At 39.9% G+C, this 25000-nt stretch overlaps 2 protein-coding genes and 1 pseudogene across 6 annotated transcripts in view; all 3 read right to left on the bottom strand.

Annotated features, from left to right (window-relative positions):
- LOC145480442 (uncharacterized) overlaps positions 1–933 on the bottom strand; it is a 1261-nt pseudogene extending 328 nt beyond the window's left edge.
- The window catches only part of LOC145482671 (endothelin-converting enzyme 1-like), a 434574-nt gene that overhangs the window by 354537 nt on the left and 55037 nt on the right, over positions 1–25000 (bottom strand). For 2 of the 5 annotated variants that reach the window (XM_081461302.1, XM_081461305.1), the window contains exons 16-20: positions 24799–24923; positions 24655–24720; positions 18428–18523; positions 16538–16611; positions 15369–16180 (exon numbers count right to left, since the gene is read on the bottom strand). In XM_081461302.1, coding sequence (XP_081317428.1) covers positions 16030–16180; positions 16538–16611; positions 18428–18523; positions 24655–24720; positions 24799–24923 — 512 coding nt within the window. In that variant the 3' untranslated portion in view covers positions 15369–16029. Of the gene's footprint in view, positions 1–15368; positions 16181–16537; positions 16612–18427; positions 18524–21275; positions 24721–24798; positions 24946–25000 lie in introns of those variants that run through there. The other 3 variants (XM_081461304.1, XR_014048794.1, XM_081461306.1) reach the window with 3 other exon arrangements.
- On the bottom strand, positions 5983–15262 carry LOC145480441 (uncharacterized). Its single transcript, XM_081458705.1, has 9 exons — positions 15239–15262; positions 14838–15055; positions 14047–14105; positions 13529–13536; positions 12825–12978; positions 11837–11943; positions 9316–9374; positions 9013–9149; positions 5983–7224 (listed from the first exon to the last, which is right to left on the bottom strand). Exons 1-9 carry the CDS (start codon positions 15260–15262, stop codon positions 6950–6952), a joined length of 1041 nt encoding a protein of 346 aa, XP_081314831.1. The 3' UTR covers positions 5983–6949.

Raw genomic sequence — 25000 nt, 5'->3', positions numbered from 1 at the left:
CTGGTGTTTTTCGGTGAGAGTGCCAGCTTGCTCATTCCTTTCCATATCAGCTGCCTTTTCTTTGTCAAGAATCTCTTCAAGTGCTGCATCTAGCTGGGTCTCCTCACAGTCTATGCCTGATGCTCTTTCTTCTTCTCTTATTTTCTCCTTGTACTTCGTCTGCAAAAGGGTTAGTCGGTCTCTCACTGATCTCTTAGACACTTTGAATATGGGACTTGCAAGACTGTTAAGATTAAGGGCAATCTGCCCCCATACTTCACCCCTTTCTTTGCTGTTATTGGGATGCTTGAAAGGCTCCTGGAGAAGAACTTCCCCACAGAGGGTTAAGTCATGGTCTTTTGTCCATTTCATAGAGTTGTTTCTGGAGAAGGAAAATGTGAATGTCTTAAAATTCCTTTTACACTTCTGAGCAGGGATTAAGACTAATCCTGCTTTAATTGCATATCATATGTTAATTGCATACACCACGACAGTTAAATCTAAATTAGTGCTAATCAGGCTTACTCTGCCCTGCAATGCATGCAGTTTAGCTTATATTCGTTGATACAAGCAATCCCCAAATTTAAAATTAGGAACGTTTCAAGTCTGCGATCTACAGGACTGTCATTTCAATCTCTTGGAATTCGAGCTTGCTATAACGACGTGGCTTTTTGTTTCTGGGATTTATCCCTATATATTAGAAACAACTTTATCTGTATCATTACTAGACAAAGCTTATATATTCAGACAGATCGAGCAATGAATAAAGTTAAACTTGATAACTCAGTCAATATTTATAAAGCTGCAAATGCTCTGCTTTTATTCTCGAGGAACGCTGCAGAAAGGATAGACTGAACCACAAACTTAACCGTCCCTAAGCGACTGTTATTTTTCACAAGGAAATTAAGCCCATCATGAACGATCCAATTTACTAAGACTTTAGATCTTACCCTGACGCGGGAGTTTGACACGCCATGTGCAGTTCCTGCAAAAGAAGTTTACAGAGGCTAATTACTTGAAGTTTGAGCTAAAAAACAAAAGAAACTTTCGCATACTAAATTCAAACCCTTGATTGCTAAGCTTTTGCTCAATTAAACCTCTAAAAGGCTAAGAAATAGACTGACAAATACTTACGTACAGCAGAGGAAGGCAACACAGCTTTTCTCACGTTCTCGACGTTCGGTGGACGACGAATGACGTCAGCGAAGACAAGACATGACATGCGCAGTATCATCTTATGGTTCAAAGTTACTTCCGGTTCGTACTCGTCCGCCGTTCTCGTCGTCTATGCTTAAGGTCTCTAATTATTGAAGATACCGACCGTCGAATGTGTCAAGGGAATCCCGTCTACCCTGCAAAATTATTTCTGTTTGGATATCAACTTCCACAACTTGATTATCATTGACGATGAAATGATTGAAGCCGAAAGTAACAATCAGATCGAGAACCTATTTACTAGAGGATCCCTAAACGTCATTTACACTGTGCAAAATTTATCCCATTAGGCAAAGGCAGCCGAGACATCAGCTTAAACAGTCACTACTTGGTCCTTTTCAAGAATCGTCGTGACAAACTGCAGATTTCGACGCTCGCCAAACAAATTAAATGTACCCAAGAGAAACTGCTTCGTTTTTAAAGGAGCACAACGAGGCGGTGCAAAAGCCGTTTAGTTATCTCTTTGTTGACCTAAAGTTAACTACTTAAGACAATTCAGTGTAGATTGAGCACAAATCAAGAGAATATCAAGGTAACTTACCTTCATGTTCTCTTGGCACAAATATATCGCCTGGTGAAGATTGATCCAACAAAGGCAACGAGTGGACCAATCCTAGCATAGTTTTCTTTTCCTGATGCAAAAATGCTAACTCAACCCCTAACCTGCAGTCATATCCTTTCTCCCTACACCACGTCCCGGAAGAAAAAAAACGCGTGATACCAGGTTACCCAACCCCAAGAGCAGAAACAGATTTCTAGCAACACACTTGCATGAAAAATTTACCAACAGTACCAGTCCCCGTTCAAGAGCCACTGGTAATACTCAATTTCAAGCGCCAATTGTTCAACCAACCGCCAAGCCTTATCTGCCATGGCAACTTCCACTCCCTCACCTCTCTTCCTGCCTTCATCGACCATGACACCCTATGCCACAGTGGAGCCCCTTTCGCCAGTTAAAAAGCGTAAACGCCCACAACTAAATTGGAAAAATTATCCGAAGCCGAAGGCTGAGGCTGATAACCCCTACCTCGACCTTGATTATTCTGGATATCACAAAAACGAATCTAATAATTGTTTTATTATACATTGAACGAAAAAAAAAAAATGGAAGTCATGTTTTTGCTTCTTCACTAACGGCAAGCAACACAAAGCGCGCGAACTTGACATTACCGTTAGAAATCATGCACCGCGGTCATACATGACATGATTACCCATGACCTTGAGTGTCCTTGACATGATTATTGTATAATCTGCAGCTAGATGACGTCACGGGCGCTGATTTCGAAAATTCACTGTACGTTTTCGGCCAATCAGAAAAGAGATAGTGAGTGTAGTGTTTGTAAGGTACACTTCGGTGTATCATACATAATATATTTAAGCGCGCAATGTAAGTTGGGAAGTCGATTATAAAAGCAGCATCGCGGACTTCTAGATTTGATTCGGTGTTGTGTCCGTTTATTGCAATAATCCAGTTCCGTCGGTTGTGGAACGTGACAGTGAGTTCAATGTATAATGATTGATGTAATCTGTCAAGTGGACCGATCAACAGGCATACTTATCAGAGTAAATGGTTTGAACCCAGGAGTATCAGTAGTTCGTGTAGTTCGTAAAGAGCACGATAAAGCGTGATAAGTATGCCTAGTTCGTAAAGTGTGATCGTCCGGGTGAGGGTAGTTCTGAAAAGAACTTTTGTTGGTGACTGACGTTTCGACAACCTGAGCGGAAGTCATATTCACAGTCAAGTGAATAATGTTTGTCAGTCGAAGTTGTTGTAAGTCTGGTCCGTTGAACGTGATTGGTCAGTTTAGCCATGATGGTATTGGCTGAAACACTCATGTTAAGTTTGTCATCAGTCATTGGTCGGTTTCGATCCGTCTATTGTTAGTCAAATTGGTCGGTTTGTGGTCGGTCTATTGTTGGTCAAGTTAAGTCGGTCTGTTAGAAGTCCGTTTGTCGGTTTCGTTTCCGTCATGGATAAGTCGTTTGTAAGGCGCTGGTAGTTGTTGACATCTGTTAAGAGGCGTTTGTTCTAGGTTAGTGTACCAGCTTTCCAGAGTCAGTCGCTTAAATAGTTTGTACCGTAGGTTAAGCACTGAGCAGAGTCCCAGTCAATGTTGTGGTTTGTCAGTTGATGATGTACAGCAATGTAATTGTTGGCATCACCATTTCTCGTGGCTCGTTTGTGTTCAGTCAGTCTCGTGTTAAGGTTTCTGCCAGTCTCACCAATGTAGGAAGCCTAGCAGTCGGAGCATTTGATCTTGTAAACTGCTCCCTGTCTGTTGTTAGGTTCGTCCCTGTCTTTAACGTTGGTCAGTAAGTGTCGTAACGTAGTTGTAGATTTGTGGGCTACACGGATGTAGTAGGGCTGTAGGATCTGTGAGATGGTCTCAGAGGTGCTCTTAATGTAAGGTATAGTCACTTTAGTAACGGGTGTTGGGTTCCTGTTCGTTGCGTCAGCTTCAGGTAGGTCAGTAAATGCTTCGTCTAATAAAGTCAGCGTTGTAGTCGTGTTTGTGAAAAACACGTTTAAGGTATCTGTTTTCGTCACGTAAGCTGTGCGGTGAGTCACAAACTAGTTGCGCTCGTCTAGTCATAGTCTTTATAGTCGTGGCTTTGTGTGACGTCGGGTTACAGGATGATTCGTCAAGTAATCTGTCGGTATGCGTCGGTTTTCTGTACACTGTCGTTCGCAGTTCGTTGATGTCGTGGCTTACCAAATACTCTAGAAAAGGAAGTTTTCCATTTTCTTCGATCTCTTTAGTAAACTGGATGTCGGCGTTCTGTTCGTTTAGGTGGTCGTGAAATCGTCAATTTCGTCTTTGTGAACGGCGGTAAAGGTGTCGTCAACGTAGCGTAACCAAAGCAGTATCGTTTGTCGGCAAGTTGCAAGGGCGCGTTCCTCCACGTGTTGCATCACAATTTCTGCGACAACAACAGAAACACGCGACCCCATGGCTGTTCCATGCAACTGTTTGTAGTGTTTACCGTTGTACTGAAAGTACGTCGATGTAAGGCAAAGGTTCAGTAAGTCCATGATGTCTTCTGTCGGTAACGGTAGTTTAACAGTAGATTGTTGTATAGCGGTCTCGGTACGCTGTAATACCAGTTGAGGTGGAATACTGGTGAACAGTGATTTCACATCAAAAGACACAAGTTTGTAGTCGTCAGGTATCTGTACTGTCTCAATAGCGTCAATAAATTTCTCCGTAGATTGTGGTTTGCGTCTTGATTTGTCAGTAAGGGGTTACAGTATGGTCGTCAAGTACTTAGACAGTTGATACGTAGGGGACCCACAGAATGACACTATAGGTCGCATCGGTATACCAGGTTTGTGCAGGTTCGGTAGTCCGTAAAGTTTCGGTGGTTGTGTAACTGAGCACCTCAGTCGATAGTAGCGTTGAGTGTCAATAGCGTCAGTCTTTTTAAGCGTAAGTATTTTGCTGTTAAGTTTACATTGAAGTGCTGGGGTCGGGTCGCGTTTAAGTTCTTTGTAAGTTTGTTTGTCGTTAACAAGTGCGTCAATTTTGTCAAAGTAGTCAGTCTTGTCCACGACAACGGTGACACGTCCTTTGTCGGCTGGTAGTATAACAATGTTGTTGACGTTTTTCAGTCGTTTCAGTGCTTGCTGTTCGTCTTTTGTCAAATTATTGTCAGGTATAGAGGCTGATTGTACCGTGGAAGCAATTCTGCTTCTGATGTTATCCTTGGCAGATTCTGATAGGTCTCGCTGACGAGACAGAACCGCCTCAACACTAGATACAAGAGACTCGGTCGGTATCCGTTTAGACGTCACTGAGTGTTTTAGTCCGTGGGACAGTACGTGAGTCTCGGTTTGGTCTAAGGGACGGGAAGAAATATTCCTAACCCAGTTATCGTCAGTTTTCGGTCGTTTTGTGTCTTTATTGCGTTGAGGTCTAGTCATTTTTCGTTTTTGTTTAGTACGAACGCGGTCTGTGGTTTTGTCGGCTCGCCTGTCGGCGATTGTCGTAACAGTGTCACTAACTTACTTGAAGTAAGTTAGTCGCTAACAGTTGTTTACGTTTGTCAAGTTGTTGTTGTAGTTTATTGTTGCAGTAGTTGAGTCTTTTGTGGCAGTCGTTTGTCCACGCTTTGACCAGACGTCTGCAGGTGGATTTGACGATCTGGATGGCCTCTTGTGTGTTCAACGGAGACTTAAGTTTAAGTCCGGCCGGAACGCCGTGGTCTTTGCTGCGGTGGTTGAACCAAAGTTGTTGGCGTATTCGTCTGACAGTACTTACCGAACTGAGACAGGGACGAACCTAACAACAGACAGGGAGCAGTTTACGAGATCAAATGCTCCGACTGCCAGGCTTCCTACATTGGTGAGACTGGCAGAAACCTTAACACGAGACTGACTCAACACAAACGAGTCACGAGAAATGGTGATGCCAACAATCACATTTCTGTACATCATCAACCTGCAAACCAACGCCTTACAAACGACTTATCCATGACGGAAACGAAACCGACAAACGGACTTCTAACAGACCGACTTAATTTGACCAACAATAGACCGACCACAAACCGACCAATTTGACTAACAATAGACGGATCGAAACCGACCAATGACTGATGACAAACTTAACATGAGTGTTTCAGCCAATACCATCATGGCTAAACTGACCAATCACGTTCAACGGACCAGACTTACAACAACTTCGACTGACAAACATTATTCACTTGACTGTGAATATGACTTCCGCTCAGGTTGTCGAAACGTCAGTCACCAACAAAAGTTCTTTTCAGAACTACCCTCACCCGGACGATCACACTTTACGAACTAGGCATACTTATCACGCTTTATCGTGCTCTTTTGTGACGTCATGATTATTGCCTGCTCAGACATGCCAGACATGTTTCGCATAAATTAAGAAGTTTCACTAGTCGTATTAGACGTATTACCGGTAATGATAAACTTATGTAACGCGCCTTCAATCATATTTGAGTGAAACGAAATTCATCAGCCACTTCTTTCTCAGCCATCTATTTGATTTGCTCACTCCCAAAAAAAAAACCCGTCTCTTCGGGAATGTGCGAATCGAATAAACGACTGAAATTCAGACTGCTACGTTTTAGCAAGCTGTCGATAATTAGTCGACCGTTTTCTCCCTGTTTGTGAAAACAGCTACTTGTAACGAAAACGGAAACTTCATAAACTAAAGCAGGAGAGCGTCAAGAAAGCGTTACATGTACAGAGCTGACAAGAGGAAGGAAACATGTTGACGTAAAGCTCGAGCAATCAATCAGACAAAAATGGGAGGTATAAAAGCCAAGAAATGTGGAACTGCTATTCAGTGGAATAGATGCCGGTGTCATTTAGGTGAGAATTTTAATAGCTTTACGCAAGAGAAGATCAAGGTACTGTTATAACCTGATCTTCTCTCGCTTGACGCCAGTTTTGAGTTTGAAGGTGAGGGGGTGGCTGTCAATTGTTTGCCTTGTTCTTACTCTCACCGTCGATCATGCTCGTCATTTTGCAGAAAATGACACCTTACACAGCTCGAGAAAACTGACGCCTTACACATACCGTATACGCTATCAGTTTTATCTTTATTATCAGAACATTCAGATTTTATTAAAAACCCTACGTTGAAACAGGGCACGGTCAAGGTCTGTTGATTTGTAGATACTGAGTGACAAATTTGACTTAGTGTCGTGTGCTCAACTTGTGAAATTCTGATTTCATCTATGCTCCTTACACTAAACAGGCAACGGTAAAATGAAATATTTTAAATCATGGATCCCTTGAGCAGATATACGTGAAAGCAGTTGTAAACATTAACGAGAACACGATGTTAAATGGCTTCCATCTACTTGCCGCACACTTAAACGTATCTAAATCGTCCCAAGAGCAAGACTTGGAGCCAGTGATTAGTTGACCAGTGTAACACTGTTTAGGGCAGTCTTCGCCACCATGAATCTCTGGTTGACGACATGTTATTTGACGTCTGTAACTCATGGAGATGCAGTCACATAGTGTGGTGTCAATATAAGCTATAATACAATCAGCTGTTGATAGAAAAAAGCAATTATGATCAGAAAATAGTAAGAGAGACAATGTACGAGTTTGTAAAGCGGTTTTGTCACGGCTGAAATTCATAATTTTCTTTATGGTGGTCTTCGATCCACCTCTTCACCATTTCCCCCCCTCCTCTCCGCCAAAAAAAAAGGGGGGGGCAATTTTGGTACCATGTTAAAGGACTTCACTGTCTGAAGCCAAAACTGAGCTTTTGAGGGACATCCCATAATAATTCAGTACTACTCTCTTAGTTTAATCAAAGGGCTCTTAGAGCCAGCTCATTCATGCAATGACTAATTTGCATTACTCTCATTGGTTATGAAATATTGGTATAGTTGAACCCAGTGAATTGGAACCCTCAAGGGAAAAACAGTTTGAAATAGCAGGGATTAAGTTGGAAAATATATCATTATTCTTGAGAAAATATCCATATTCCTTATGGGGATTGGAAATCAGACAGTTCGCTGTGAGGGGGTAATAGACATTTTCTTGGATCACACATTGTTGGTTCATTCCCATGAACACCAAAATCTCACAAATAATTTTGAACTAATTGGTGTTGACAGAAACTTTGGGTAGATTTAAGGGCAGCTTTTGGTACTAGGAGCTCTGGGATGGATTGGGTAAACAATGTGAGCTATGATTGGTCGATGATTGCCTTTGGAAACCATTGTTCAATCATAGCTCACATTTTGTATCTGAAACATCCCAGTAATGGTAATGGCAAAGATTGTTCTAACGGCGGGGCTATAATACAGGTTACAGGTCACAGGTCACGGGTCTCAGAAAAAGCAATATTAGTGAATTTGCGGTGAGTTCCGAGAATATTACTCGCGCGATGGGTGGACAGCCCAAGCGACTTTCCCTCAATTACCTTAGACGAAATGGCGGGAAATGTGGTGAAAAGTCATTTTATATGTTTTGGTTTTCAAAAAACGTTTCATAGCACAGATGTTTTCTGCACTCACAGCCGTCTTTCTGTTCGGCTGGGTTTTCGTTTGCTTGGTGCTAATTTGATTGTTCGTTACTTTATCGTTCATTTGGTTTTACGGAGTTTAAAATTAGGCGGCTTAAGAAAACCACGACGGCGAAGGCAACGGCAACGGCAACGGGAACGTCACTGAACAAAAGATTTAATGAGCAGAACAATGGTTGTGTACGTGCGTTATAATTCTTTGTGCATTTATTGTCGTCCTATGCAAAACAGCAACGTGAAATGACCAAATTCTGCGTTGTCTGGAGAACGTGAACCACTAAGGCTAATTTTTCAAATTTTTATTTCAAATATATCGCTGTGTTCTGGATTTAGTTGTGCGATGGTTTTGACAGTGATTAACAAAGTAAAACATCATGGAATGACCACATTCTGCGTATTCTAGAGATTCGTATGTTCAATATAACGTCGTTTTTTTAATTGACGATGTTCTTGGCGTTGTCGTCGTCGTTGCTTAAACTCCCTTCTTCTTTAAACTCATCTGTGTACTACTTATGTTTCGGAGATGTTTAGGGGCTTTTTCAAAGCGATTTCAGCGAGTTTTAGTTTCACTGTTTTCCTGTCTATATATCATGATTTCGAATTGTTATAAACGATCGTTACATTCCCATACAAACTCTTATCTCTTCGCTGTGTTACGCAACTGAGTGTAATATATGAAAATGTTCACAGCTTTCGAGGAGCTTGGGAGGCCTGTGCTTTCTAGTAGGTCTTCGTTCAAAGCCATTGTGTTGTTTTTTGATGAGACTGGGGAAAGTCAACAACAGAAGTTTAAACTGCTCACCTATTTTCCCGACCTTTATATAAACTTTGTCCGTTAACAGTTCCCCTCCTCCATCTCGTAAATAATGGATTAGGATGTCCAGATTATTGATGTCACCTCCATTGAACTGAAGCTTTACAGAAACGTAACCTTCCTCCCTGTATTTAAACGACAGAAATTGATATTAATTAAGTAAATCGCACCTTGTGAACAGTACACCAGGCCAATGAAATAAACATCAATAGAAATATACAAGACTACTCATCTAAACCTGATAAAGCTTAACAGGAATTACCTGATTTAAACAAATAACGAATGACATACCTAAAGCCAATAACGAAGCTGCCTTTGAAAAATGACATGTTTGTATAAAGATTATCAATCTGGACAAGAGAAAATTATCAGTTTGTTATTATGTTTTCATAACAAACGTCTGTTAGCGACAACATAGTATGCACCTAATTGAAGAAACGTTGTCATGAAAAAGGTATAAACCATAAACGATGCAAAAGAAACAAGATACTCCTGAATTCATATCCAAATTTCCTATCCAGCTTGAAATAGAGAAATGACTTGACTTGACTCTGTTGCCCTTCCCCCCAGCTATATACACTTGTACAAAGCTAGAGAGACATATTGTTTGTAATATTTATCATCGTAAACATTATCTATTATCAATCATTAAGAATATTATCAGTTGCAACCCCTCTCTTTTTTTTTGCACTACTTTTGAAATTTGTTACAATATTGTATTATATTTGTATCAATAAATAAATGATATGACACAGTGTTTTTCTGGGAAACTTGCGGACTAATATCAATTCGCATTCTTACGGACTGTGTACATGTGTTAAAACGAAAAGATCGTCTCTTGATTAAAACTGATCTCGCTAACAGTACTGTTGCAAATTTTGGGCATATCTCGAAGTTCTTAGCGTTTAAATTTTCTTTTGCTTTCTAGCTGCCGTTAGGTAGGCAGGGATAGTTTCTATGTTTTCCTCAATCATCACTTAAGGCAACTGATCATTAAATGCCACGAAGAAGCAATCTTGATTATTCATGATCGTGCGCATGCTATTTCATTGTTCCCATAATTCTATGAAGTCGCATCTTTTATGGTTTATACTTTTGCACGGACAACACTTTTTCAATCAGGTGTATAGTAGTACACCGTCGTACATAATGTCCCATTTGCAAATTACAACGCTTTTCAGAAAATTTTGTCAGTGAATTACTTGTAAGTGTCAGTGCGCCCACGATGTTTAATTCCCGATGATTTGTACCCTTGTTCAAACTTAATGAATAAACTGACACTTCTTGTAGTAAGGCTAGAATCTTCAGGGTTTTAATATTCATCGAAAATACTGGTTAATAAGTAACATATTAATAAAAAGAACAGAAAAGAGAGTCAATAAAATTTGCTTGGAGACATAAATGATGTAAGGTTAACCAGTCCAGAGCATGGTAGTCTTTCCCCCTCTCTTACGCCCGCCACACAGGTTACGGCCTGGAAATGTTTATCTATTTTTATTATGTTTGGATGGTCTAATATAAATATAGCTGTGGCCCGCCTAGATTAGCCCAGGCTACCTGCGGGTTCGCTCTATTGCTAATGTCAAGCTTTTTTAACTTAATGTGTATATATTTCTGTAAAATTGTAAATATGCGAGTCATAATAAAAAGTTGTTGTTGTTGTTGTTGTTGTTTTGATCTGTAGTGCAGAACAAAACAGTCAATTATCCAATCAGCGTGCAAATTTCCAGAATTTGGAGTAACATTATACGGTGTTCTACTTTTGTCGATCAAAATCACAATCAGTGGTGCTGTGATACAGCAGGCGACCTCTCGAGCAGCTTGTTTTGCAAAGGTGCAACATTTTTGCGGCACGAGTCAGTTGCGAGTAAAGCCAGCCCCTGCCTCCTCGGTTATTTGAAAGTTTTCCCGCCCTGGGGTAAGGTATTTTCACTAACAAGTCAGTCCGGGGAAGGGGCATTGTCAAAGGAAGTTTTATCTTTCAGTTTTTCTAATTCTGTACACATTTTGATAAATATTAAGGCGGCATCTTTTCTTGTTTGTATATTTAAATTTTTATAGCTCAAAATGGACATCGTTCACTGAATATTTTAGGCCCTCTACCTCCAGAGAGAACATTTAGAGAGCTGTAGATATATCTGGCGAGAAAAATGACATGTTTTTGTCATGGGAGTATCAGCCACTTCGGGAAAGCCGGATAAGAGATAGAAAAAGCCATGACCTCTATCCTAGGACCTGTAATTAAAAGACTTTCTTCAATTGAAAGTGTTCTCATTCCTTCCACGTTCTTTTCCTAAGTCAATCCGTGAAATTGAAAAAGCGTTGTTTTACACTTATGGTAGATCTGGAGTGAGTAGATTTCGGCTGACACACTCTGTAGTATACCATGGGCAATTTTATCGCTTATTTAAAGAAATCTTTTAAATAAATGACATCAACAAGATTCTACATGTGAGGTTTGTTTGTATAATTTCGCCAGTGGAGTAAAATTTTGCGGAACTAGATTTATTTTTGCTGATCGAGGATAAAACCGCAAATATCGCAAAATTAGAACCTGAAAAAATTTCGTGCCACACGGTAGGTAAGGCTAAAAGTCGAGGAAGAGCGCAACTCGTTGTCTTCATTCAAAACAATTGTCAACGAGTTTCCTGGGCTTAACGTTCAGGTTCTGTCTGGGCTCATTTGACCTGCCATACCATAAAAACTTATCCATAAGGATCACTTAGCTGAAGAAGTTAAAATGACCATTATGCAAATTTGACAGCAGCGCATGATCAAACTGCAACTTTGTTATTCTAGAAAAATGACTTACGATTTCAACGATTTTATTAGCAGTGTTGATGAAGGTGTTATGATATTCCTTAGTTAAATCAGGGCTCCACGTTAACGCTTCCGCTTTGAACTCCACAAAGAATGTATCTGTAGATAGAGAAAACGAGCAGTGCTGTTCATTCGGGGAAAAAAATGTTAGCATCACAGATGGCGCATTCCCTCATTCTTAGGCCGTCATGTAATATATCAAACACGAAAGGTCATGTTTAACCACATTTCCAAACACCAAAACGAGGGTTGAAATTACGTGCATTTTTGACAAACTTCGAGGTGTTGGAAAATGTGGTCAAAGACTGTTTTGAGTATTTGATATATCCTCTCAATCAAATCTAAAACTAAAAAGAAAACGGAGATATAAAATCGTAGAAATCTATGCTAATTAAGATCAGATATCCAAACACCATCAAGATCATGTTTTTCTTCGTTTAAACTTGAGTTTGAAAACGAAAATCTTAATAAGACCGAAAAAAAGTGCTAAAAAGGCATGGATGGGGTAAATTGGATATTAACACGGATTGCATTTGGGTAAACCTGAAAAAAGTCGGCTCTATTTTTTCAAATTCTCGATATCTGTGAAAGGGACACTCGCAGTCTTTGGGAATCATCTCTGTTTGCTATATGGCTGTGATTCCCCTGCTAACTTGAGAACATTTTTACGAACAAGGTGTCAAAGGTAGGGGTGATGGTGTTTGAATGAGTGAATGAGTAATCGTATGAAAGCTGCAATAAAGGATTTACACTACCCGTGATATTTGAAAAATATCACATGTAAATAATAATTCTTTCAAATTGCACTCGCCAAAGGCTTGTGCAATTTTGGGAGATACTTCAAATATCACTCGCAGAGTGAATCCTTAATTTCATTCTCATTCATACAATTACCTATACAAATTCACTCCATTTTGCCGCGTAAGTTTAATTTAACTATCAAAAGCTCGGAGAGAGTTATTGTCGCTATTGGTACTTACTGTTTTCTGTCCTTGTGCTTCCCGATATCTGGCTAATGATGGAGGCGCTCATATTCATTATTGCTGAGCTGGATCGATTTGGGTTCAGAACAGAGCTCATGTTCACAGTGAAATTAACTGCAGGAAAAATGAAGACTTGGAAGAATGTTAAAATCTAATAAGTTCCTGAATGGTACATGAGTTGAATGTTCAGTACCAGTACCATACCGCCAAAGGATTATCATCGAGGAGAAGGCTCCGATGGCATTTAAGCACTGAAGAGATGATGATAAGTGCTAAGACTTGTGACCTATAATCTAACTAAGCTTTTTCTCGCATGGGAGGAAGAGAGACCCTGGGAACAAAGTTGTGTTATCATTCTCTCACGTGGTCGCACGAAACAAAAAGAGGTCCTAACACAATTCTTCAACAAATCCCTACAGGTACCAGTTTTGGCAGACCTAGAATGCATTTCATCGGATGACTAAAAAGTACCCCCTTTCCCTTTTGCCGGTATAGGGGAATCCTTGTTTACAATATTTGCCTCATTAACATAAGCAATTCAGTTTCTGATGGAGCTACAAATAAATCAGTTCTGAATATAGGAAGGTCACAGTACGATTAACTCCGCCAATGAATATGAGCCCGATGTATGAGCTAATTAGCGCTTTTGCCAACCAGAAATTTTGCAGTTTTTGAAAGACAATATCTCCTTGAATATTCACCCAAAGAGCTAAAAATTTCACCACGTATTAAGTTTTACCAGCTCTTTAGCTGCTTGGAGTCAATTCATATCTAGCATGTTTCCTTCTGTAGGCAAAGCCGTATGCAAATGAGCAAAAACGTGAACAATGACGTCAGCATGAATCCCCCTATTAAAAGCATATGTATGTCTCGTGGAGAGTCCTAACCCAGTCCCTCATTTCTTCCTTCCCTTCGCTATGTTGTGATTGAACCCGCGCACGGGAAAGGAAGTCCAGGATAACTTGCATGTGAAAGCCCAGAACAACGCATTTTTTCCAATCAAAAAAAAAAAAAAAACGAAAAACGTATATTGCAAAAACTTTTGGAAGCGCGCACCTACTGGCCATCCCTAATTACAAGCAGCAACAACAGTGCAACCTTCAGAAAGCTAAAGCTAGCCTTGGTCTGCTAAACGTTAACAAGAAAAACATTAATTGCTGCTATCTACAGATCTCGTAGTTCATGATGAAAAACTTGTTAGTTGTACTTGGCTACTTACTCGCTAAAGATAAAATCACTCGCTCAAATGACGAATATTTCACCAGCAAACTACTCCATCTATAGTGAGCAACTGTAAAGGTAAAGTCTGCATACGAGCCAAGTGGCCAATCAGGCCGGAGCTTATCCCAGTTTCTGTAGCATGAAGCGACTAGAAGTATTTCTACTCACCCCCTCGTTTTGGCGTGTGTTTGGAAACCGTCATTTTGGAATGTTGTAGTTTCATGAAATTGATGATATGCTACATAGTAGTTTTATTAAATTGAAGAAATACTTTCCATTCCCTTGATTCCTCTTTCTAATGAAAACAACGTAGTCGGGAAACTTAGCTGCAAGGAGCTGTATCAATCTTGGCACCGCTAACATATATTCTACATCTGTTCAGTACACCTATCGGTCTAAAAACCTCAATAAGCGGTGTTGAGACACTCCCCTGTAAAATCTACTTTCGCAGGTCTTGAAAAAATCCCTCCCAAACAATGTTTTAAGACTGTGCAGACCACAGAATGGAGCATGGAATCACAACACTTATACTTTTATACAGAGGTACAGGAATTCGTTCAAGATAAAGATAAAAAGATAAGAACTTTATTAATGTGTCGAGGTCGCTAGCATACAATGTACACTAATTGGGACACCTAAGTACAATTAGGCAACACTCCTATGGATATATCTGGAGAAATGCCACAGTCTCTTTAAAACTGTCTCAACGATCTCAATGAGTGCACTTTTTAAGGGTGCTTACTGACCTTTCTTGTATTTGGAGGTTCTAATAACACGCGATATTACTACCGCCGTCGAGTTAGCCACATACCTGTTTGAATTGTCGCGTTTACAAGGAGGACCGATACATTGTGTGAGGAAAGGTCGAGCGGGTAAAGTGAAGGAGATGGAGATAACAAAGTATTACTTTGCTGCCCCTCCGACTGACAAGGAAGGTAAAGAACAGCGAGCAGAACAAACAGAACTGTCTGGAATAAAATGTGTAGCGAAATGCCGGTAAGAGGTGACTAAATAAATCATTCTAGATACTTTAAATAAAACTAAATCCACATCCAAATTTGGACAACAGATTATTTCACATATTTTTTAAGCTTATGTTTTAAAGCAATATTCCCATTTCCATTAGACCATCGGCTGCAACTTAACGACGTTGAAAAACGATCATTAAGAAACATAACGTATGTTCTTACCTGACAAGATACTCGAGTTCTCATATTTACTTTAGTTCGGCCGCGTATGAAATTTACTATGTTAGAGGTCTTCGATGGAAGAATTAATCTTTAATTAAGAAAAACGAGGAATCCGGTAAACACTGTTTCCGTGTTGCTAGGTAAAATAAGTGAGAGGTTTAAATAATTTACTAACTTGTTCAAAGTACAAGTTGCAATTATGTTTTTTAAAGTGTTCTAAACGCAGCCTTTATCATTGCCGGGAAAACACGGCATAATTATCGAACACGATTAATAATTGGATCTTACAAAGAAGGGCACGGTCAGTGAATTTATTATTGTCAAAAACATCATAACAGTTTAGCCACTGTTGTGACGCACATCGCCAATAGAATCGGCCTCATTATTCCGGCTGACTTGATCAATTAATAAATTTATGATGGTAATTAAATAGAAAAAAAAAGGATGCGATGACAGAAGATTAGAGACATGAACTATACAATAAACTGACTTTATTAATATTCACTTCAAAAATACTTTGTTGTGACAGTTGTTACATTAAAATAATAACCTCACGTTTTTCCAGTGGCGTTTTTTACGTTTTGTAGCTTGTGTGGTAAATCAAATAAACTACGATACGCTGTTGTTGTATTGAGGATTCACCCTTCTCCGATTTTCATTGTACTAGGTGGTGTTTATCGCAGCGAGTTACATCGAATTTAGGTGGCTAAAAGTAGGTCAGAAAACTCGCAACGTGACAACAAACACAAAACAGTAGCTACATAGCGATGTTGGACTAGACCAGCAGCTCGTTACCAGACGGCGCATTTGTTGATTGGGTTCATTGGACTTCCATTGCCACAGTTAAATGCTTTGGCAAACTCGGGAAAGTTCATCACGGATGCTTTAGCTCTAACAAAAGAAAGAAGAAAGTTTTGGGTAGTCAGTACATTGGGAATGGCCCTTAAATGAGAGAAAAGAAGAATTAGTAAACAAACAGAGTGTTCTTAATTCCCATTTATGAAAGACAAGTGTCATAATATAAAATAAGTCCTTAAAATTGAGGGTCTGAAGTGAGTTGCTGACCCATATTGCCAGGAAAATACTATGAACGTATACCATTTTCCTATCCACGCAAAACGGTTTTATTTTCCAAGGAGACCCTAGAGACGATGTTAAAATGCAACGTCACTGCCGCCACGATAAAAACTGCCACTGATAAAACATTTAGTGTCACAGCTGAAAGGTGGTCTTTTAAGATCCCACTTAAAATGTTGAGAATTTAACACCGACGCTGCCTTATAATGGTAAGAATATTACCTCCATGGCGCTGGACTGTGTTCACTCATTAGTGCGAATTCCTCTCCTTGACTTGAAAATACGGAACACCAACTCTAGAAAACAATCTTACAGCATCAGTAATAAGTTTATTAGTTTGAGCTAACTGTACTTATTATTGCTTATTTTCGCGAGACTTAATTTTCGCGATTTTCAGAAAATCGCGAAATAAAGACCCCCGAAAAAAGGCTTTCGCGAAAATAAACTACGCGAAATTTAATACTCTGCTATATATAATTTTTTAATCAACGCGCTACGCTGCCAAGAGGGGAGAGCGCAAGAGGAGTTTCTGGGGTAGATATGGGTGAGTCAAGTCTTCCTCCCGAGGATCCATTTGAAGAAATTGACAATGTCCTTTAGCTGTAAGCGCAAAGAGACGGTACCATGTACTCTGTATGGCTCTGCTTTGTTGCAGTGTCATTGGAAACTATTGCTTTGGAAGATAAAAATCAGTTGCCCCAATTATGCGAGAAACTGTTTGTTAATGAAGAGCAGTATTTTGACAATTTACTGTTTTTAACAGTTCCTGTTTGGCAACTCGCGAAATTTAAAATATGCCCGTTCCATTTTCGCGAAATTCAGTTCCCGCGAAAATAAGTGGTAAGGTAGTAGAGTATTAGGGTTCATTACCACCAAATTAAGTTTGGGATTTAGTTATGCTGTTTGCCAATGCGGTTTGTAATGTTTTCACTGGTGTTTTTGATGTTACGAATTGTGTTTAACGTGTTCTTAATTATGTTCCCCAAAACCATATGCCAAAACGTCGCTGTTGTTTTTGTTGCCCCTGTATTCGATTATTCGTTGCGAATTATGTTTTCTGCGTTCACAATTCTCTTCTGTATTTACACATTGAGTTGTTCCATATGGTGTTATGCAAACCGCTTCGAATTATATTCTTCTAGATCCGGGTCTTCAGAGAGCTCGACTGCTATTGTCTGGCGCAAGTGATAAATTATGCATATTTTTGCCGCGGAAAGAAAATTAATGCTAGTCTCGCAAAGCTGCAAGATGGCGGAAGTTGTGAGGATTCGTCTTCGAGCATGGATAAATGAGATTTCACAACAACTTGCCTCACCAAACATGGATTCTGATAGCCAGGAATCAGTTTTTTTTTATCGCATTGAAACTCTACATAACACAGTTGTGAGGTTTGATGTAGTTCATGGAATTGACGGCAATATTACTAACCATCTGAGTGAAATATGCATAATTTATCACTCGCGCCAGACCATAGCGGTCGAGCTCTCTGAAGACCCGGATTTTATCATCAAGTCTTTACGCGCCAGTAGGCGCGTAAGGCCGAGAAGACCAGGATTTAGAAGAACACAATTCGAATTTTGAGTTATATTCTGACTTACAAAATTGAAAATTGTTCTCCGATGCATTTCCAAGTCGTGTTCTTCTTCCCAAGTAAACCAATAAACAATTTATACGTTGAGGTCTGAGTGTTGGGTTCTCTTGTTGTAAGGGTGTTTTTTTTACAATAGACCCCCTCTTAAGTCGCCACTACCAGTTTTCCCAAAACTTAGATATTAGAGAGCAGAGGATACCGTTGTGAATAGGATACAGTTAGGAGTTCTGGAGGTCGTGAAATTTGATGTGTGCCACTGATTTAAGCAGCGGATTTAATAGCTTTTTCCTATCTGGCTACATAATTACTCTGATAATCAGTGATTAGGAAGAAGGCAGACAAACAGGCAAAAATAGCACAACTAACTAGTACTACTAGTCTAATAACTACACTTACTCTCTTTATCTATTACTGGGTCGCAGTTTGCCGGCTGTCTGAAAACAGGACAGCTGTATCATTACATGAACCGCTGTGTCAATTAATAGTGCAAATACCAAAGAAATTATGCGTAGATTACTTACTCTTGCAAAGCTTATGAAGAATATCTGTTCATTAGTAAGATTCATTCCAGGCAGTCGAGGTTCCTCACCATGCCTTGCGATCCAATTCTGATAAGCCTTAAATGATTGAGAGTACAAAAAAGCATCTATAATAAATCGAACGACGGTTCGAAGACTCATGCCATTTCTATCACGTTTAAAGTACCTGTAGATTATTGATTATAGATATATATACACTGTAGGTATTTTGAAAATATGCACACACAAAAAGAACCCCTTCATCCAGTACATGTAACCTGGTGGCAGCAGCTTGTAAAGTTTACCTAGCATGAGTTTTTTTCCATTTGTCGCTACCTCCCTTTTCAATTGGTGCTAAGTTTCGCCCAGTCTACAGTACTATTTCAAAAACGAGTGCGAGGGTTTTATCAGGTTTCCAAACGCGAGAAACATTTGAAACCACGAGGCCGCATAAGTTTTCTCAATTCAAATATTATATTTGAGACGTGAAAATGTGATTCTATCACCTAATTGCTGCTCTGTGACAATTTTTGAATATTCATCAATGTCACGTTGTTACCTAGCTGTTTGTCCGTTCTGAGCGACTTCGCAAGGCCCACTGGTTAAGTGACTCCTTTAAGATGGCTGTGTTTGCTATTCCTGGAACTGTGTCGACGTTGGAAAGTGGTTCGTAAAGTTTGAGCCCACGAATGGCTTGCCGAACGTTTCTGGACTGGAGTCGTTCATTGTTGTGAGAAAAAGCCTTCGTGCCATTGCCAGGTAAGCACTTACAGTTTGTAGCTTAAACAATAAAAGGTTTTTTATGGTTATCCTCAGTCATGGTTCATTTTTTTTTTTTTCAAAGAAAATGGAATTGATAGATCGACCGTACTTCGGCTGTCCCCGGGAAGTGCTCGTAAAGTCAAGTGCTTTACTGCAGAGCCTTGAACAGTTCATAGAGAGTAACACTGATCATTCTTGGCAAGACTATTTGAACAATATGCCATGTCAGGGAACAAGGGCTGATGCAATTATAATTCAAGCACTGGCCAATTGCCTAAATCTGTCAATTCATATCGCTGAATCATTTCAAACGTTTGCTCCTGTTACTGTTTTTCAAGCAATGAATGTCACAGGAGAATACACAAACATTTACATTGGACACATAAGTAAAACTCATTATGTTTCTACGGTAGAAACGAGGAATTGTCAGGTACCAAACAACAAAACATGTGATCAAACTGTAGTTCAAAGAAAAAAAAAAAGATAAACAGGAAAAATACAGAGCTGATCAAGGTTGCATGAAAGAATACATGAAAAAAAGAAGAGCTAGTGCAGATTTTAGAAAAAGAGAGAGTCAAAATTTCATGCAAAGGTACGAAATATTGAAACAATTAGGGAGAAAAAGAAGCAAACTGATACAAGAAGGAAAATGACCAACCCAGAACACGAAAGAGAAATTGACAAAAAGTCTAAAAGGAAATGGAAAGCAGAGAACCTAAATCACATACAGGAAATTGCAAAAAAGTCATCTAGAAGACAAAAAGTGAAGAATCCAGAACAGGTGTGGTGTCAGGGTGGACCAACAGCTTTACTAAAACAATTGTTGCTAACACTTGTTATATCCTGTTATAAAATAGCAGATCATTCAGAGCTTATATCACATACATAGGCAACTAGACTATGGAGACTACTAAAATACACTATAAGAACTGGAATGATATACAGTCATGTAGTTACTTGCACATGGTAATTGACAGAGACATACAGCACTGCAGCCGACTATATTCATTCTGGATTTAGTACCAGTTACAGTATCTGAAGCTACAAAAAAAATGAACAGCGTGAAAAATGTAGGGACAGCATCACTGGAGTTCATGCAGTTAATAACACAAATTACAAAGAAAGAAGTACATGTATTATATTTGTTGGAACTATTGCTGTCAACTTTATTGAAAACAACAATGTGGTCTTGAGAACGTAACATCAAATAATGAATTCAGCACCTTCCATCTATTCTTTTGTTATATTCATATAAGCACCATGAACTTCTATCATGACTATTTCAACTAGTGACAACAGCATTTTGTACAATAGCTGAATTGTAAACTGCTCGCTTTCAACTATTTAGACTCTGTGATTGCCTTCCTCAGAATCATTTATTAAATGAACTGGCCCTTTAAGGCTTTGTATAAAGCACATAGACTGGTAAGTGCCAGTTTGATTTTACCATAGTCATAATTACCAAAACAAACCAGTTGATGTTAAACCACCATAAATGCAATCAATTCACTGCAAAACTGCTAGATAATCAAAGATTAGAGGGGAACATTTGATACCTTCAGTTAGCTTGAGTTTGGCTGATTTCATAGTTTGACAGTCCTTCATAGTAAGTCTACTAGTTATTCCTTGCGAACTAATGTAATAAATAATGTCTTGCGTTTCCATTTGTGAAGAACCAGTTTTACTGGCAGACATATTTTCATAGAACCAAGTAAAAATATACATCTCATATTTTTCTGTGCAATTTCCTTAATTACACTCAAATCTGGGTGAGTCACTTGCAGCTGATTATAATCTATACTGTGTAATTTTACAATGGCTTTTACAGTGTCTTACACCAACTCCCACTCAGCCCATATTTTCTGTCTTTGAGGCCTAATTGAATTTCATATCATATTCCTCAAAATGTCCATTTACCAGTCCAACACTTCTTAGAACGGTTCTTACCCTAGTATGGAAATCAAACATCATTTTCTATTGACGATATTTAAATTTCATTGGCTTATCAAATTCACGAGTTGGCTCACAGAGCCTTTGATTGTAATATAGCACAACAGTCGATGCCATCTATTATCGCCATTACCATTACCGCTCTTTATTATATGGCTAGCTCCGTGAGCGGGCAAGATGAATCAAATCCTGCGCTGTGATTGGCTACCCGAGCGGGCAAGATGGAGCTATCTTGCCCGCTCGGGACTACCCGCCGTATCCCGCAAGAAAAACTTCCCAGACAGCCATATGATAAATCCTTTACTGACCAAGCTTGTTCGGTCAAGATGGCTGGATATTGGCCTAGTTCTTTTTTTGCGAGTTTATGGAACTCGACTCCGTCTCGGTCCATAAACATGCAAAAAAAAAGAACTTGGCCAATATCCAGCCATCTTGACCTCACACTTGGTCAATAACCCATACATACGAATGGTGGAAATCGCGTGATTTTCTGCTTAATCAGTTCTTCAATTTTTCTGTAGTGCCATATGGCATCGACTGTTATAAATAGCATTGACTGTTATGCTATATGGCATCGACCGTTATAAAAGGCATGGATCGTTTGATAAAGAGTGCTTGACGTCAAATTAAGAGGAGGAGCTGACGTGGTCAGTGATCACCACCTTGTGGCCGCACGCATGCGACTGAAACTCAGGAGAGTAGGGTCCAAGAAGCACAACAACCCCGATACAACATTAGTAGACTGCAAGATACCAGGACCAACAGGGGCTTTGTACAGTGAAGGATTAGGTTCCAAGGCTGGAGCACATGAATTAGCCAGATGATGAGATTGTGAAAACTGTTAAACGACTTTGGAAGCAAGTGAAAGCATCGTCGAATAAACAAGCAATAGCAGCCCGGGGATGCAGCAGACGAGGAAGAGGAAACAGAGGATAACGTATCGCCAGACAGGTAGCAAGACATCCAGGAGTAGCGCCGGCTAAAGAAAAAGATAAATGACAGCAGATCAGCCAGACTACAAAAGAAGTACAAAGTGGGGTATTCCAGAGTCAACTGGCGAGTCAAAAGAAAGATCCGAACCGACACAAAAGCTTATGTTGAAGAGCTGACAAAGCTAGCTAGGAAGCAGCGCGGAAGGGAGAGCACAAGAACGTCTAAAAAGTCATTCGACTGGTCTGTGTGAAACATAGTGGAAGCAGGAATAACTCCTTACTAGATAAGCAGGAGAAACTCATCAGGACCTAAAAATTGAAACCGGACCACCGAAGCAAGAAGAGATCATCACTGCCATCATTTCCCTGAAGAATCATAAGGCTCCCGGCAAAGCCTCAATGCCAGGCTGTTCAAGGAACCACCCTAAGCATCTTGGAGCTACTTGTCGACAAAACGGAACAAAACGAAAATCCCTAATAACTGGAATCAAGGCATTATCACCAGGATACGGAAGGAAGGAGCTCTGTCAGAATGTAGCAACTAGCACAACACTGCACTATCATCCATTCCTAGCAAGATCCTAGCAAATGTCGTCATGAGGGGCCTATCATTTGCTGCGAACCTTACGTTTCGAGGGGAACAGGCAGAATTTACAAAAAGAAACAGGCTGTATCGATTACATTTTCACGCTGAGAAATATTACCAATATACCAGATGGCAGCGATCTTTCTGAGTGATTTTGCCGAGGCCTTCGACACCGTGCATCGGTACGGTCTCTAACGAATACTGCGAGGATATGGAATCCCCGCTCGCAACTTTGTTCCGTTGGGGATAGTACCAGGTAGGGGTGTATTATGTCCACATTACTTTTCAATCTTGTGGTGGACTGAATTATACGGCTCACCACGGATCATGGGCATCCCATGGACCCGTTCTCTTACCTATGAGACCTGGATTATGCTGACAATTTAAAGCTATTATCGCACACACCCGAGAGAAGACCCGGCCACTCAACATCTTTACAAACAAGTCGGCCTTAACATCAACAGTTCAACAGTAAAAGGGCTGAACTTATGGCACTGAAAACCACCAACAGAAACCTAGTCCAGGATGAGAATGAAGACCTTCCGTAACCAGACAAATTTACCTATCTTGGCGGCATTGTCAGCAGTGATGGTGAATGGGGGATGAGGAGCAGATCTGGTCATCCAGAGCCGTCTCCGCAAGGACAGAAACTGCCTCAACATGATGAAAATGGCGTGGCGCTTCTCCATATTTAGCACTCGCACAAAGCTGAAACCTCAGCGGTGTCCTCGCAACTCTCCTGCACGGTTCGAAATGCTGGCGATTGACCGCGATGGATTTAACGAACCAATCCATATTACACCCTAAGAACCTCCGCCGGATTCTGTACATCTTTTGGCCCAAATCATCTAAACAGAGACGTGCTCGAACGGTGTAGAAGCGAATCAATGGCTCTCATGCTAAAGAGGAGGTGTTGGAGGTGAAGTGGCTACGTCACTCGTTAAGTTCCCTATACATCAATATACACGTTAAGAACTGAGAGAAAATTACTTATCATACCACATTCTTCAAACAAATCAGAGGTTGTATGAGGTGGAAAGCGCAATTGTAAAGAATACTTTACAGTAAGGATAATCGAACCATGAACACCTGACATTTTTTGTACATTTTTGATGACTAGAGAGTGACGGCTCTTCATATAATATAAGAAGACTAGCATTTTTACGTTGTAAAAACACTAAATACTTTTGTTTATATGAAGATCCTTCATTCACTAGTCACAAAAAATGTAACATAAATATCAAGTGCTCTCACTGTAATCAACTCTTACGCTTCTTTCGTGCTCTCCAAACTTCCCGCGTGCGTCCATAACTCGATATACGTACGCTAAGCATGAACCAATTCTTTAATTTGTGATGAGCCGTTTCCACGATTTGGCTTCGGATTAAGTTGCGCTTGAACTCATTTATCGTCAACTGCGAATCATGTAATAAGGAAAAGTAACATTGTTCCGTTGGTTGATATGACGATGCTGTTGGAAAAGCATAAGGGTAACAGAACGCCACACAAAAGCAGACAAAGTTTCCTTTCACCTGAGTACTGTATTTATCAACCTGAAGTTGACCTCCTGGCCTAATGAATTTGTTACGCTAACGTTTTGAGCGTTAGCACTTTGCTCTTTCGCGAGGCTGAGACTTTACAAATATGCTACGGCGTTTACTTTATCTTTGTGAGCTTCAAGTTGACTGCAATGTGCTTCACTTTCTCGCCAAGGCAACACACCAGTTCCTCTCAAAACTGATAACCTTTTACATAAAATTCCTTTCATTACGAAAAACATTACAGAATCAACACTAGTTAATACAGTGTTAATACTAGCCAAAGGTTTTAAAATTTGATGGATTGCTCTGGCGTTCTTTACCGTTTATGCTGCTGCCATTTTAAGAAGCATACCGTTTGTATTGCTATCTTAAGTGAATATCAACAACATTTTTTTAAAGCAAATTCACGTCATTTAGTTTAATCATGTTTATTGTTCACAGAAAAAAAAGAAAGCTTACTCTGAAAGCTTGTTTGATTCCTCCGTTATCTGCTATGTTTTCTGATAAGGTTTGCTCGCCGTCAACCTAGAGTGTAAAATCATCAGTAATTATTCACCTTCAAAAATAAGGTGGAAAAGAAGAAAGAAAAATATGTTGCCATACCGTGCCCCCATCAAACGTAAAATTGGAGTATTGATTTTTCAAACATTTGGTTTTCCTTTCAAAAGCTTCAAGAGTTTCCTCGCTCCACCAGTTTCGTTCATCTCCTTTCATGTCAAATCGCCTCCCTGCGTAGAATAGAAAGCACAACTGTTCCCACATAAGCTTGTCGGCTTTGAAAGACAAATTGCTCTTGGATGTCATT

Source organism: Orbicella franksi, chromosome 3 (assembly GCF_964199315.1).
Source record: "Orbicella franksi chromosome 3, jaOrbFran1.1, whole genome shotgun sequence".
In the NCBI taxonomy this organism is placed as follows: domain Eukaryota; kingdom Metazoa; phylum Cnidaria; class Anthozoa; order Scleractinia; family Merulinidae; genus Orbicella; species Orbicella franksi.
The sequence above is the reverse complement of the archived record's forward strand: the minus strand, read 5'-3'. Positions and strand labels throughout refer to the sequence as shown.

What these genes read in the sequence shown, in the direction of transcription:
- LOC145480441 (XM_081458705.1), bottom strand. Translation starts at nt 15,262, where the DNA reads ATGAGAACTCGAGTATCTTGTCAG. An exon ending in ATGTGGCTAACTCGACGGCG is followed by an intron (nt 14,106 to 14,837) that starts GTAGTAATATCG and finishes TGCTCACTATAG; the next exon opens with ATGGAGTAGTTTGCTGGTGA. An exon ending in CTAATAAAATCGTTGAAATC is followed by an intron (nt 9,375 to 11,836) that starts GTAAGTCATTTT and finishes TCTCTTGTCCAG; the next exon opens with ATTGATAATCTTTATACAAA.